The sequence below is a fragment of the Hippopotamus amphibius genome, chromosome 7 (assembly GCF_030028045.1).
Source record: "Hippopotamus amphibius kiboko isolate mHipAmp2 chromosome 7, mHipAmp2.hap2, whole genome shotgun sequence".
NCBI lineage: Eukaryota > Metazoa > Chordata > Mammalia > Artiodactyla > Hippopotamidae > Hippopotamus > Hippopotamus amphibius.
In genome coordinates, this window is record NC_080192.1 from 87,364,250 (window position 1) to 87,380,795 (window position 16,546).

Consider the following 16,546-nt stretch of genomic DNA (forward strand, 5'->3'; position numbering starts at 1 on the left):
AGTAAATCCTCAATTTGAGATATCTCAAACTACACAGATAATATCAATAATGTGAACATCAGCCCTCCCTTTGGGTGAGAAGGCCAGCTAATGGCTTCAGATTATCCCAGGAGTCCACCTTCCCGCTTCCCCACCCAAAGCAAGTAAGTTTGCTTTCAGCCTCCTTTTATGGGGAAGAATTTTTCTACATCTTTCAATAAGGGTGTAGCCCTTGGGTACCTTGGATTCATTTGGAGGCCTCTCATTGAACTCCCTGTCTCTTATGGGCCCTAGGTTTTGTCTCTTGTTCTCTATATAGCTATAAAGTAGAAGCATTAGATTAGAAGGGATTGGTAGAATCTGGATTCCTGTTCCAATTTTGTTTAGCCTCTGGAAATTTTCCTTATTTTCGTTTTTGCTTAGCCATGCACTAAAAAAGATTTAGAAACTTAATCCAGCAGTTTAGACGTTTAGTAGTAGAAAGGTTTTTCATGGTATATCCAATCTTGCATACTGTTCATAGAATTTTATCCTGTTTTGCCTACTTAGTTCTCCATCTGTTTTTAGGATGGAAACTATTCTAACACCTTTTATCCATCCTCCTTTTAGGGTCTTCATTGCTTATAGACTTAAGGAGACTTAAATTGTGGTCATTTTTGGCCATGGGGTGTGAAATTGGACCAGGGGTTGAATGTGATGTTGGCAAGTCTGGTTCTTTCCCAGAAAATAGGAAAGTGTGTTTGTGTGTTTGTTTTGTGCATGTGTGTATATATTATACACACATAACATATAGCATACACACTATATAATATACATATATGTGTATATAATGTGTACCTGTGTAGGTACATATATATTATACACAGCATACAGATTTACAAATGATGTCACATTTATTACAGTTGGATTTAGTGATTCTGGTAAACTTGGTTGGTCAAATTTTGTTAGGCCCATATTAAATCTATATGCATAAGAAGACTAGGACTATTCACTATTCACTTAAGTGTTTCTAATACCCTCCACCCATTGGCTTGTTTTCCTGTATGAGTATCTTTATGATCCCTGATTCCTTTGTTGGAACCATAATGATAATTTTAAGTGTGGAGAATCTGAAGCATTTCTTCAGTTAACAGGCAGTCTTTTAAAATACTTTCATAGCTTTTCAGAGTGATTATTTAAATTAAATATTTAAATCTTTTGTAAAGGATCTTGAAGAGTTTTATTAACATACCCTAGATTCAGACACATTATGATGGTGGTAGATAGTAAGTGAATCAGTAGTTTCATTTAGTTCCAGCTTTGCGTGTTTAAGTGTTAAACCTGACACTTTGAATTCCATGCAGTAAAAGTGGAGCTAATCTACCAATGTTAATTATAACCCTGTGTATACCAACTGTATTACCACTCTGCTTTCAGCAGTTTTCCAGGTTAGTTTCAATCGGTGTCACCAGGCTGTAGATGGAGTATTTCTTTTATTTGGTAGCAGCATCTAAAACCCAACTTTTAGCTGCCAGATTTTATGACTACCACTGAAAACTGCAATGGAATAAATTTTATTGCTCTTAATGCAAATTGATATAGAGGCCAAGATGAATCCACTGACATATCCTTTAGTGCCTTTGTGTCTTCAGTTACTTATGCTGATTAGTTGTTTTAGCAGTGTGACATTATCATGGTAATAGAGCAGTCTGTGTATCCTTAATTTGGAGTTTCCTTGCTTTCATTAGTTTATTTTCCAATAGTCTGTTGTTGATTTGACTAATGTTTTGTGACAAAGTCCCCTTCTCCACTTTCCTATGTAACCAATACCAGGTTTTTAGTAGGCTCTTTAGCTAGGTGCCATTTGAAACTTCTCTACCCTGTTTTTATCCGTTTGAAAATAGCCATCATGGAAGTGTGGGGTTCCCTTCCTGCCTTGAAGGAGAGTTCCATCACTTCTTTTGGTTGCGTGGGCTATCTTGGTGAAGCCAGTTGGATACCTTTGTATCTGCAAGGGCGGGAAAAGGATTTGAATGTATTTGATCTCCTGTGGCAGGACAAAACCTTTTGGGTGTAGTCTTTAGCTTAGACTTCATCAATTAGCATATGCTTCCTCTGTCATTGATGCTGATATACAGTAATCTACTTTTACCTTTTGCACTCAGAGCATCCATATTACCATAGTAAGGTCTGAATTAAATTGATAGACAAACCGAAGTAAGGAAGGGAAGGGACTTTAAACTCCTCTTGACCTCCTGCAGTTTCTCTTTCAACATCATGCTTAAATCTGTTTTTCCACTTTATTTTTAACTTTTGGAATAAACAGAAATACTAATGATGCTTTTATGGAGCTTAATGAGAAGAAAATGTTTCAGGACTAAAACCGTGACAAGTTAAAAAACATATATGAAAAAGAAAAGAACAAAACAAATTCTGGAGTTTTTTCTTGGATTAATCAAAAACAAAAGCAAAATGTTCAGTCCTTTGTGTCTTGAAGTTCTCCTTGGTTCTGAAAACATCTCAGCAAATAAACTTTGTTTGATATGATACTCTTTTGCATCCATCTTTGAGGCAATCAGAAACCCACATCTGAGTTTCCTACCCTTCCTTCTCTTTCTCTGTCTTTAGCATACATGGAGGATCTCCTCGGTGCCAGGCTCTGTGCTATGAGCTGGAGGTAAAATGGGTAAAACACAGTCTCAGCCCACAAGAGGATTAACATTTTGGTATGGGGAAATTGACAAGTGAATAGGTAATCAGAATATAATTAAATAAATTCTGTGATGGCATTAATAACAAAGGAGGAACACATAACAGAGTCTATGTGATTAGAGGAGGTTTCCCAGAAAGAGTGAAGTGCAAGCTGAGATTTTAAGAGTGAATTGGGAGTTAACTGTTAACTAAGAAGAAAGCAAGGGAGAGCAGTCTGGGTTCTGGAAACAGGATTCCTTAGCCATGTTTAGACTTTGACTGACTGCTGGTTGTTTCTTTGATTTGCCTGCTACCTTTGAAGAATGAAAAGTGTTCTGGATTTAGGATACTTTCCTTTGCAAGTAGCAGACGGTTGAGACAAAGTGGAAATAGGAAGTTTCCCTTAAAATAGGAAATTTATTAATGCGCATAACATGAAGTCTGGAGATAGGACTGTTTCAGGATTGGTTCATCATTAAGTTGTTTTCCGTCTTTCCCCTTTGCAATCCTCAAATTACTGGCAATATCTCCTCTCATCTCAGGATGGTTGCTGCATCCCTAAGCATTGTACAGGACAATGTCCAAAGTAGGAAAAGCAGTTTCTTTTTCTTCATCCTTCAGGAAAGAAACCTTTTGTTGGATCCTCACTTCCAAACTTCCCTTTGCTTCCATCAGCGAGTTGTGTCATCTGTTAACTGGTCACTGACAAGGGGAATGGAATTACCATGATTGGTCTAAATTAGTATTTACCCCTTGCAGTAGAATGAAAACGTGAAATACCAGGACAAATTGGGGTACTCTTCCAATGGGAAGAATGGAATAGCTGTGGTATAGGCACAACTAATAGGCAACTGACTCATCATAAAGTAGAAGTGTGTGTGTGTGTGTGTGTGTGTCTTTTTAAACACCACTTAGCTTTGTGCCAGGCTTCATGTTGCATTTGTTTTTCCTAACTGTTTTCTTTGGGAGTCAGGCCCAGGTGTATCAGTAACAAGCAATGTAATTTTGATTAAGGCATTTAACTTTTCTTGGCTTCAGTTTCCTCCATTGTACAATAAAAGCTTTGTATTCCATCTTTTAACTCTAACATTTTAGGGGTCCATGTGACTTTCTTGCTTTCCTTTGCTCTAAAAGGAAACAGACTGATATACTATAGAGGACACTTTCTAGCTGATATACTATAGAGGACACTTTCTGTAGATTTGGCAAGTTATTTCATCTTCTTGGGTTTTAGGTTCCTCAGTTATAAAACGGGAATAATGTCTAATTTATAAGGTGCCTAGGATTTAAATGAGATAACATATATACCTTACATTATTTATTTATTTTTCTCTTTTGAGAAACAGATTGGAACTGATGTAGGCTCCCGCAAGTGATATAATCCTGTAATGATTCAGTACTTGAGAATGATACATATTTTTGTTGCATAGAATTCCTGAAATGTTTTGTAAGTTAAAATCTCTCTCTTAATCTAGGTGGAATGTTTAGAAATATGTGTCAGATATGAACACTAGGATAAAACATTTTACTTTTTGTAAAAACCTGTGGTTTATTTGGGATTTTTTTGGAAGTTAGACACCACAGGCATCATTTATGTAGCTGAGTAAAAATTTAGGCTATAAAAAGTTCCTAGTTTCTAAGCATATCTTGTTTACCTTTCACTAGGTACCAGAATATTCTTTGGATTATCACAAATAATTGAGCCAGCAGTGCAGTTTATTTTGTAGTCTTGTTTGACACACCTATGTCACACATGTCAAAAGCAGATGACTTTGTTTTCAAGATCCTGCTTTCTATTAGAAATGGACATTTAAACATTAGAGTACTTTATATAAAAAATCACTTAATAACAGGTTATAAGACTTTGGCTAGCAAGTATTATAGAATATAGTTTTTAGATTTTTAAGCAGTCCCTCTTTGCTTGATCACATCAAATTTAAGTTTCAAGAAATGTTAGAAATGGGCCATCACTAGATGGCAGACTTTCTCCAGTTTAATCCATTTACTGTAGGGGCGGGAGATACTCTTTGTTCAAGTGCAATGTTGACTACCAATATTAGGTTAATTTCAGGAGCTCTATGACCTTTCCAGAATTTAAGACTTGTTTATTTTTGTTTTAAGCATTTTATATCTGATAGCTGGTTAGCACCAAGTCTGAGATACACCCGTTGCTGATGTGAGTTGAACTGTTAGGTACTGATCTATAATTATAATTGCCTTTTCCTATGTTAGGCAATTTGAAACAAAACCTTTAAATCAGTGATTTTTAACCCTTTGATAACTGAATGAAAACTACGGATGTTTCCGTTAAAAATTACACACAAATCCACATAAAATCTGGAAATTGTAGTTTTCCAGATGTGTACTCATGGAACACAAGTTAATTAAATATAGTCCAAAACTCCTGTTTTAAGTGTGTGGATTTTACATTTTATTCTAACTTTTTAAATTCTCAAAATATTCAGGAGATCCACTATAAATCTTCCATGTTATTCAACATTATTATAATTAAAGAGACTATTAGAATCATAAAGGCCCTAAAAGAGGAGAAACAGGTGGGGCCTAGTGATAAGGATGTAGAAAATTCATTAACTTGTTTTGAACTACCTCTTTACACTATTCTGAAAAATGTATCATCTTTACATTGTTACTGACTGGACTTGAAAGTGGAAGTGAATTGTAGAAATTTAGAGCTAGGCTGATGCTAAAGAGGATTTCTAATTGATTGCTTCCTACTTTAGAATGAGAAAGCTGAGGGTCAGAGGGATTAACTGAATTGGCCAAAGACTCATAGCTAGTTAATGACATTGCTAAACACCAAGGCCACACAGTCAGGCAGCTAAAATCTACTTTTCCTTTCTTTGATTTATACTTTTTTAATAGAAAGTTCAGGAAGCTAGGGAGGCATTATTAACATAAATTATGGATTTCTTAACTTTGACATTTTCTTCTCCTTGAGGTTGTCTTTTGTCACACTAATGTAGATCTTTGGAGGGAGAAAAATAATGTTTTACATTGTAGAAGGAAGTATACTTACTACTTAACTTAAAAGTATTACTGTGTCAAGATATGAAACCAAGAGGCTTGTCTCAGTATTGAATAATAATCTTCTTATGCCATATAGATTGATGAATTTTCAGTGGTTATTCCTCTTCTTCAAATGGCAAGGAGTACTGGTACCTTTACATGGAAATCTTTCTTTTCCTTTCCTTTGGCGGGGGAAAAGTTATGCTTATTTGAGATTAGTTGAAATGTCAATAATAGTTCTGTCTTGTGTTTTCCAAATAGCTCCTTTAGGCAAGTGGTTATTCTATAGTATGTCAAAGCAGGGATTGTTTATAATTTATTTGAAGATCGCATCCCTTTATTTCAAAGGGAGGAGAATGAATCTGGATTGCTCTGGTTTTTCTGAAGTAAGTGTTCAAAATTTTTACTGGAATCCAAACTTGCATATGTACTTTCTATGGTTACTACTGAGTTTTGGGCAGTGGAACTGATCTGCTGCGGAGTGGATGCTGTCTTATCCACAGGATCAGAGTGGTGATCTGGTACCTACAAATGATTATAGAACCAGAAAATGTTGGTAATGAGCAAATGTATGTTTGTTGAATAAATGTCAGAGATCAGTGTGTTTTTAGAGATAGTGTTAGTCATTTATTTAGTCGGTGAATGTTTGTTCACTGCCTATTACCAGTCTGGCACTGTTTTAGAGGTACAGTAGTAAATATGGCAGAAAAAGTTCTTGCCCTGGAACTTACAGTCTAATTGGGATGAATTGAGGGGGAGATAGATAACAAACTAGGGATGATGAGAAGGAGAAAGTTGTTTGAAGATATAGGGGATAAGTGTTACCAGCCTAAGAACAGCAAAAACAGATTTCTTGAGGCAGGAAAAGGCTAAAAAAAATCCTCTGCAGTAGGAGCACAGAGGACTGAGGAAGGCAAGGCTAGGGGTGGGACCTAGAGAGAAACAAGGTTAGAGAGATAATCAGAGGCTAGATTACGCAGGATGTTATAGGCCATGGTAAGGATTTATGATTTTTATTCATTTTGTAAAGAGAAGGAGTTGGAGAGGTTTAAGCAGGAGGATAACATCTGAACTATTGCTTCATAAAGACCATTTTTACTGCTGTGTGGAGAGTATCTGCATTGGGACAGGAGTAGAAGGGATGAGGAGTGCAGAACAGAGACTTTCAGGAGGCTATTGCATTGGTCCAGTGTGCCAATGATACAGGTTTAGACTAGGGTTTTAGTGGACTTGGTGGGTTGGTGGTCAATTTTAAGATATGTTTTGGAGGTTGAGTTGTCAGGACTTACTAATGGATTGGATGGAGTGTATGATGGAAAGAGGTACATGAGGAGTGATTCCTGGATTTGGATTTTTGACTTGGGCAACTGGATAGTGCCATTAGCTGTGATGGGGTAGCTGGGTGGTGGGGAGTTTGGGGAGGATCGGATTTGGGAGTGGAGATAGTTTGGAGGTAGATGATTTTTTTTCTATGTTAAAATTTGAGATGGCTTTTAAAAATCTAATTGGAGTTGTTAAATAGTAGCTGGATATTTGAGTCTGGTGCTCAGGAAAGTGCTCAGAATTGAAGGTATAGATTAGGAGGTCTACCACTCTAATAGATGGTATTATAAAGACATGGGATTAGCTGGCATTTCTTGGTGAGAGACCATAGGTAGGAAAGAGAAGAGCTTTTAGGAATATCTAGAAAAAAAATAGGGGAGAAGTAGGAACCCAGGAAGGAGACTGAGAAGGCATGTCAGTAAAAGGATGAAAACCACTTAGTGTGGTATCATTGAAGTCTAGAGAAAACAGTGTTTCAAGAAGAAAGGTATATGTAAACCATAGCAAGTGCTGCTGTTAGGTGCAGTAAAATGAATGCTAACTAATTGGAGCTGAGGAAGTAGAAAGAAGTTTTGCTGGGAAGGGGAGCAGAAAAATAAGATGGTAGCTGGAGGGAAATATATAGGTAAGGACAGGTTTCTTAAATTCATGTTTATATACTCATGAGAATGATTTAGTAGAGTGGGAGAAATATATACTATAGGGTAGGAATAAAAGGGAATAATTGCAGGAGTAAAGTTCTTAGAGACAACAAGAATGACTAGATAAAAGAGTTTAAAATACTTTTTCCATTGTTACAGGAGGGGGAACAGAATGGGAGTTTCAGATGTAAGTAGGTTGGGTGAGAGGAGAGGAATTTGTTTTTTTTCTTGTGAAGTGCAGCTGAAAGTAAGAGAGAGGGCAGACATTTGAGGAGAGGAGAAACTAAGGTTTTCACATATTTTGGAGACTACGAAGTGATTTTTTTGGTGGTGGTAGTTGGTGGGATAGTTTTAGTATTATTATCTAGCGGTATTTGGCTGCCCAATTTAAATTTGTCATCAGATAGCTAAACTGAGTCTAGCAGCACACCTATGTGATTTCCCTCCAGCAGTGTCAACTTCTTGGGTATAATCCTGGAGTAAATGCATAGTTGGGTTTATCTAAAGTTAAGATTTTTTAGATTAGTTTAACTGAGAAAGAAAGGTATAGAGGAATTGTAATTTAGTTCTTTCATTTTATGATGAGAGTTCTATGATGAATACTGTCAAACACTTAAATATTTTTCAATAAATAAGGAAACAAAATTTTGGATTTTCCTAAAAAAAAAGTACTCATCTAGCATTGTGGCAACATTAATACAATTGGATTACTCTGTGGTTTATGTAACTTAAATATCTGATTTCCAAATAAATTTGCTTCTGGGTTTGTAAATCTGTTTCTCTTTCTTAGACGTAAATCTGGTATAATATTCATGCCATTTTTTTAAAAGGTCTGTTTATGATGGTGAGGAACATGGACGATTCATGGAGAAGCTTGAAACTCGCATCCGCAATCATGACCGAGAAATTGAGAAAATGTGCAACTTTCATTACCAGGGCTTTGTGGACTCTATAACGGAACTGCTGAAAGTTAGAGGAGAAGCCCAGAAACTCAAAGTAAGAAGAGTTGTTTCTCTCTGTCTTGGGGTTTTGATGAACATTAAAAGAGTGGAGAATACATTGCAGGTTACATATTTGTACTAAAGATTTTTGAATAATAAGAAAGGAATTTGTACTGAAACATAGATAATTGAGATTATGGCTTTTAGCTGAAAATGATACTCTTTCAAGTTAAAATTTATTTGGGATAACTACATGTGGATGAGAACCAGTAACAAGAATCAGCTTCTTTCAAACAGAAACTCGGTTGACTCTTCTGTCATCTGTCTGCTTCCTTGCTAGGTAAAAGCCATCCCTGTTGGATGACAGAATTGCAAGGCATGGCTGTAGAAGTCTCTGCAGCATGGCAATCTAAGCCAAAGGAAAAAAAAATTAGTGATAGTTGTGGAGTATCTTCTACCAAAGCATGAAGGTTTTCTTGATATGACAGATTCAAGTCCAGGAAAGCTATATTGGTTTTGTCCCTGGCATAGCAAATTCACTTATCTTGGGTAACTGACTTTGCTACAGAAATATTACTGTATTTGATTATGGGATGCTGTCCTAGTGCCCATTGGGGGGTGTTATATGATAAACAATATGTACCATGTTATCTTTATAAAATCTCCAAAATTATGAAGTCCAAAACGCAGTGCGTCCCAAGGTTTCAAATAAGACTTTATGGACCTGTACAACAACTGTCCAAATCGTCATGAGAAATACAATATTGCCAACAAATTAAATCTCTCTTTTTTACCCTTCTCAGTGGCTTTCTTCACCCTCTCCTCCAAAAGTAACAATTCTTCTGATTTGTTGTTAATGTTCTTTAATGCTTAACTATTTTAATTGAAATTAAGTTAGATTCCTTTCTCAGTCAATGTACCAAATCTAATTTCAGGTGAACTAAAGAGTTAAATGTAAAAAATAAAACCGTAAAGGAACTAGTAGAAAATATAGATGAATACTTATGTGATTTTGGGGAGTGAGGAATATGTTTCTAAACACAATTCCTAAGCCAGAAAGAAATGTTGATAGACAACATTAAAATGAAAGAACTTTCCACATACAAGTTAAACATGTAAAGGTAAATAATAACTAAAAATATTTACAAATACATATGATAAATGATTGATATCCTAACATAGAAAAAGTCAATAATTAATAGGAAAAATATGAACACTCTAATAGAAAACTGAGAAATACATGTTAATATACAGTTTACATAAGAAGAAATACAAGGGAACTCTATAATTTAGAATCAAAGGAATGCAAATTTAAACAATAAAGTGCTGCCTAATAAAATGACAAAGATGAAACAAATGTTAATTAAGGTTGGAGATGATACCTAGCAACCTGGGAAGCCTGGTTGGAGTGTAGACTCTTACAGCTTTTAAGGAGAGCAATTTTATTTATCAATACTGAAAACTCCACATCGTTTTAAGATTTATTCTAAAGCTATAGGTACATGTGCAAGGATGTTCATGTGATTTCTTTTTTTAATGGCTAAAACTTTAAAATGTCCCAAAAAGTAATGTACTTCAGTAAAATAAATCATAGTATATCCACTTAAAAGAGTAATAGACTATAATATATTGTAGGAGAATATCTGACATGGGAAAGTATTAGAAATGTTTGCTTAGTGTATAAAGCAGATTAAAATGTAAGAGCAATTTGATTCTGTTTAAAAATTTATACTGAATGTTGGGGGATGAAAAGCCTCAAATGGACAGAAGTATCTGAAATGTGTGAAAACAAAGATGCCAGGAGCTGTATGTGCTGTTTGTCCTCACTCAGCCATCCCAGGTTCCCATCTGTCCTCACCTTGGACTGTTCTTGATGCCTGTATTCCAAAACCTCTCCCTCTGCTCCTTGGGTCAGTTGCCCATGTTGGGCAACTGGGCGCTTTGTCTCTGGTTACTGAAGTAGTCATGTGGTGGAGTACCTGAATATTGCCCATAATGCTCACCATTAACACCTAGAGACTCTGCTCTAGGGGGCATCCATTCAACCTGTGTTAAGAGCCTGTGAAACTTAGAAATTCTTGAACTTCAGAAAAGCGTTTAGAAAATGGAAAATACTAAGTATTACCTACTGTCACTATTATTTGAACATAACAATGAAAATCCTACAATGTCTAGGATGCCCATTATTTCTTTTGATTCATGGTACGTATGTGTGTATGTGTGTACATACATATATATGTTTTCTGAATCAAGAAGTAGCATCCTAGACAAGCAGTATAGATTTCCTCCCATTGTTATGTTCAAATAGTATTGAAATAGTAATTATCTTTCTTATCAAAAGCTTTCGCTAGGCTCCTGTGGATGTTTTAGAACTCTAGTTTGCATGAAATCAATTTAGTGGGCCATGATCAGTATTTTTAATAAAAATTGAAATAGAATAGAAAAGGAGACAATAAAGTGTAATACATGTAGTAAGACTAAACATTGCTTCTTGAAAATTTTGTTTCTGTGTGTGTGTGTGTGTGTGAGCACGCGCCTGTGCACATTTCCTATACTTGTGTACTGGTTGCAATGTAAAATATATTTCTGACAATGAATTTGAGGTAAAAAAAAGTTTCAAGAATGGTATCTTTATAAAGTAAACAAGGTATTCTAGTAGAGACAGTGATGCTGAATTTAGTACTATTTATGGAAGGCTGAATTTTATGAGATCTGTTTACATGAAAAAAATGTAATTATTTTTGAATAATAATCACTCAAGGCAACCCACCCCATTTTTATTCACACTGCTTAAAAGCTTTTTCTTTTTTCTTTTTTTTTCTTTTTAATAACTGTCATTGAGATACAGTTAACATACAATAAACTGCATATATTTAGAGTGTACTATTTGGTATCCCAATCTCCCAATTCATGCCCCCCCAACCTTCCCCGCTTTCCCCACTTGGTGTCCATATGTTTGTTCTCTACATCTGTGTCCTATTTCTGCCTTGAAAAACCGGTTGCTCTGTACCATTTTTCTCTATTCCACGTATATGTGTTAATATACGATATTTGTTTTTCTCTTTCTGACTCACTTCACTCTGTATGACAGTCTCCAGGTCCATCCATGTCTCTACAAATGTCCCAGTTCCATTTAAAAGCTTTTTCTTATATTGAGCTATTAATCCCATTTTTGAATAACATCCGTTTATTGATTTGAATAATAAGGTCTTCAGTCTCACTTATTCTAGACCAAGGATTGGCAAGCTATATCTCACAGGCCAAATCCAGCTTGCCTTTAATTTTGTAAATAAAGTTTTATTGGAACACAGCAATGCCCATTCATTTATGTTATGTTTATGGCTGCATTTTTGCTACAATAGCAGTGCATGTGGTAATCTGCTCAGAAAGTGATAGTCCAGGTATAGTGTATAGGGTATAGTTTAGAGCAAAGTTTTCAAAGGTATGTTCCTGAAAAACTAGTTTCTTGAGATGATCCTCAATGAAAGGGTGTTACATAAAATAAGTTGGAAAACACTGTGTGATATCTCCTTCCTGGGCATTTACAGTGCTATAGATTATTAAATGCTTTAAGAAGTCCTGAACAAACTAACCTGTTTAGTGGTATTTCCTATATGTATTGATGTGTGTGTGTATGTGTGTTTGTGTGTTTGTGTATACAGAGTGAAGAGTACCTGTTAACTAACATTTCTTGGTGTTCTGAGGGACATAACAGGAAATGCTGGGTTAAGGGAATAGCAGTTAAGTGTTAAGCTTAAGGAGTGGCAGTTATTGGTGGAAGTATAGAAAGCTTCTGTTAAGGCTTTAGAAGTTAATATTGCTCATGTTTTGATAATGTTTAAGAAGGTGAGGAAATTACTATTCTATATACTTAATTTTTTTATATCAATTGTTTCTTCGAAAGTTGCTACCAAAATAAGTGGTGCCAGTTCCTTTAAATTATGAACTCTGCATAATTTTAAAGCTTCTTTACCTGGTTTTGACTATCTGCTGGAGAGATTGATTTAGAAAAATGGGAATATTGAGGTGTTAGGAACTATTAAGAATTAATGATCCAAAAAATTAAGATAAAATATTTTCTAAAATTAGGTAATAAGTAGAAATATTTGATTTGAGTTAAAAAGTTTAGTTTATACTCAAGTTTTCCAGGAATACATTGGTGAAGTGAGGACTATCTATGATAAAATTTGTTCTTTCTACACATAGTAGGGATGGTAAGGTTCTTTGTGGGGTTTTTTTCCTATTATATTTTTTCGTTCCTTTCCAAATGAAAGTATGATCTTTAGTTGTTATGTTATTTTAGTTTGTAATATTTCAAACTGAATATATTTTTTAGTAATTTTTTATTGTTCAAAAGGTCTTACAAATGTTCAGTAGAAAAGTTAATATAATTTAATCCCAAGAGAACGCCACTAAACCAAAATGTGGTGGAATATGGAAGCAATCCGAATACCTATTCTTAGTCTTTTCATTTAAAATTTTGATCTTATCCAACTATTGTCTAAGTGTTTTTTATGAATTTAAATTGTCTTCTCTCCACAGAATCAAGTGACGGATACTAATAGAAAACTACAGCATGAGGGAAAGGAAGTAAGGCCAGTTTACCTTTTGAAAAAATCTTTTCTGTGTCCCATCATTCTCTTTGATGACTATGTTCTTGATTTAGTGGCTTGTAAGACCACAAGCAATATGTTGGAGGAGCTTGGATATTATGTTGCTTCTCCTAAATGTTTATCTGAAGTAAATAAATATAGCCGCTAGATTGCTTACTGAGGGTATGTAGCCTTCCTTAGCTGTGTTTTTAAATTGCTTGAGTAGTCATAATGTGGCCATGCTGTTTCCTCTGCCTGGAATGTTCTTTCCCAAATGTTTACCTACTTCAGACTTTTGCTCATATATTACCTCCTTAATGAGGCCTTTTCCAACCACCTTATTTAGAATTGCAGTCTCACTTTCACCCCTTGTATTCTTTTTACCTTTCCTGCTTTATTTTTCTCCATTGCACCTATCATGCTTTGATATTATATCGTTTTCCTTAAATGTTTGTTTTTTTTGTCTCCTTCCATTAGAAATTAAGCTCCATGAGGTCAGGATTTTTCTTTCTTTTTCCTTTTGTTAATGCATTGCCATATCCCCTCTACCTGCCTAAACAGTGACTGGCACAACGTGAATGTGCCATAAATATTTGTTATAAGAAATGAATCATTGATTCTGTTAATCGATATACTCACAATTTAAATCATCATATTTTATAAGAGTTATTTTATATCCATTTTCTCACTTAATCCTCATGGCATACCCATGACAAAGTCAGAACTGGTGTTATCACTATTTTATTGATTAGGAAACTAAAACAGATGATTTGCTGATGTTTACATAGTAATTGGCAAGGCTGGGACTAAAACCCAAGTTTTCTGACTTATAGTCTATTACTTTTCTCTGTATCATCTACCTTCCTTATTGCCTAATAGTTATTTAATGTTTAATTTTAATAACCTTTAAGATCATTTAAGGCTAATCTTTAAAATTAGCCTTTGTTTTATCGGTAACAGGACCATTTCCTTTTTTCTTTTTTGCATAGTATCTAAGTAGATAACATTTTTAGGTATGGGTATGGGATGAATACTATGGGAGGCCGTGTAGACTATTGCTTTTTGAAAGTTTGTCTTACATATTTTAAGTTTTTGCAAAGAGCTCAGTTTCTTCTAATTTTATTGTGGTATGACTTCAGTGGAAGACTTTAAAATGCTATGAGAAGAAAAGTTATTTACTCTTCATTAAACTGGAACCCTTGGAAAAGCCACAACTTCTAACTGTGTGGTTTATTTGTTGAAATAGATTTAGTTGAAGATTATTTTCAAGATTCATTTGAAGCCATATAGGAAGGACTGTTTTCCGCTAGGAGTCTAGCACTGATGACAGAAATATAGGATCTTCTTAGAAGATTGATGAAATCATAAATCATGAAGAGTCTGAATAGGGTTTGGAGCAAATCTGCAAGTTTTTTCTTTTCTCTTGGATAGCCTCTGAATTTTAAGATTTCATTTCACTTAGCCTTTCCTAGTGTAGTATGTATGCATCTTGGGAAGAAAGTGGGAAACTGTGCAGGGATGTTTTACTGGTTGAGAAAGGCAGTTCCTTAGTCTACTTGGCAGGTCTTACTATGAAACTGTCTGAGATTTTCTGATGAATTGAACATAGGGTGGAAAAATGTGACTGAAAGCTTTTTATTTACAGCTGTTGGTATAATTCAGTTTTTTTCCCTCTTGCCAAGCTGGTAATAGCAATGGAAGAGCTGAAGCAGTGTCGACTACAACAGAGAAATATTTCTGCCACTGTTGATAAATTAATGCTGTGTCTTCCAGGTGAGGAACTGGAAATAGAATAGAATTCTTGATGCAATTCCTTTAGCTTTAATTAGTTTTTAACTTTCTCTAAATAATGCTTGTGTGCTCTTTTTCCCCTTCTCTTTCAAGTCCTGGAGATGTATAGCAAATTGAGGGACCAGATGAAAACTAAAAGGTAAGATTTTTTTTTATTGAATACTTTATATTATCTGAACTTTCTGTTTAGAATTTTTTTTAAAGTCTGTATTTAGCATAACCTTTCAAAAAATAATTAAGTCCATACAAACATTTTCTCTAGTCTTTTGTATACTGATTGATTCATCTTGAGAGTTATTTACATATACTAGTGGTATGCTGATGTATTTTGTCATGTATTATGCTTAATAAAATACACTACACATATTTTGACTTTTAGAAGACCCAGCTTTTTAGGGGAAAAGCATATAACTGTTTTAGTAACAGTTAATTTGAGAAACATACTTTGGTTTAGTATTATAGTAGAAAAAAAAATAGTTACTGATTCTGCAGTGGTGAATCAGTCAGGGTTCTCCATTGAAACAAAACCAATAGAGTGTGTGTGTGTGTGTGTGTGTGTGTGTGTGTGTGTGAGAGAGAGAGAGAGAGATTTTTTTAGCAAATTGGTTCACGTGATTATGGAGGCTGGCAAGTCCAAAATCTGCATAGTTGGCTGGTAGGCTAGTGTCAGGGAAGAAAAAATATTGTTGCCTGAGTCTGTCTGCTGGCAGAATTCCATCTTCCTCTGGGGAGTTTAGTCTTTTCTATCAAGGCCTTTAACTTATTTAATGAAGCCCACCCACATTATGGAGACCATTCTTCTTTACTCAAAATCTACTGATTTAAGTGCTAATAATCTCACGTAAAAAATACCATCACAGAACTATCCAGAATAATATTTGACCAAATCTGTGGGTACTATGGCCTAACAAAGTTGAAACATAAAATTAACCATCACAAGGGGCAAGATCAAGGTTAAGTTCAGAGGATTCCTTTCCTCTGTGTTATTTTCATCTGGTTTTATTTCAGAGAAAACTTGATAGTGACTCTGACTCTTCTTCCCAAACTAGAGTAAGCATTTCCACCCTCTCTGCCCTGGGGTATCCTGCAGTATGATGGGAGTATGTGAAGCTATAAGATAAACAGGACACAACTTCTTGGAATGTGAATTTTACCTAGTTTTGAGGGAAAAAGTATGGAATTAAAATGTATTTAATACTGAAATAAGATTAAAAATATTGTGAATAAAAATGATAAATTCTCAAGAATTTTAAAGTTAAAGCAAGAGGCACCAATATTTTTTGAATTTCTTAGGATATTTTCCCAAATTGCTTTCTCCCCGGGAAGACATATTCATATAAGAAAACAGGTTGAACAGTATGAGAAATTCTGTTCAGTGAGATAGATAGAAAGTAATATTATTTCCCTGAGAATCTTTTTGTGAAGTTCTGAAATTATAAAAAATTACAGAGATTAAAAAAAAGCTTCTGTATCAACTTCTCTGAATTAATGGATAGTAACAGTTCCAGTTTTGACTCATATATATACATAAATATTTATGGCATATATATAAACATATATAGACAGAGAGAGGTAAAGTTGT

At 34.9% G+C, this 16,546-nt stretch overlaps 1 protein-coding gene across 13 annotated transcripts in view; it reads left to right on the forward strand.

The window, feature by feature from the left end:
- Positions 1-16,546, forward strand: part of EXOC6B (exocyst complex component 6B) — a 648,544-nt gene that overhangs the window by 64,875 nt on the left and 567,123 nt on the right. For all 13 annotated transcript variants that reach the window (XR_009054872.1, XR_009054873.1, XM_057743615.1 and 10 more), the window contains 4 exons: positions 8,471-8,636; positions 13,124-13,171; positions 14,856-14,946; positions 15,058-15,103. Coding sequence is in view for 11 of the 13 variants with exons in the window: in XM_057743615.1 (XP_057599598.1) it covers positions 8,471-8,636; positions 13,124-13,171; positions 14,856-14,946; positions 15,058-15,103 (351 nt within the window). In the remaining 2 variants the exon portion in view is untranslated. The remainder of the gene's footprint in view (positions 1-8,470; positions 8,637-13,123; positions 13,172-14,855; positions 14,947-15,057; positions 15,104-16,546) is intronic.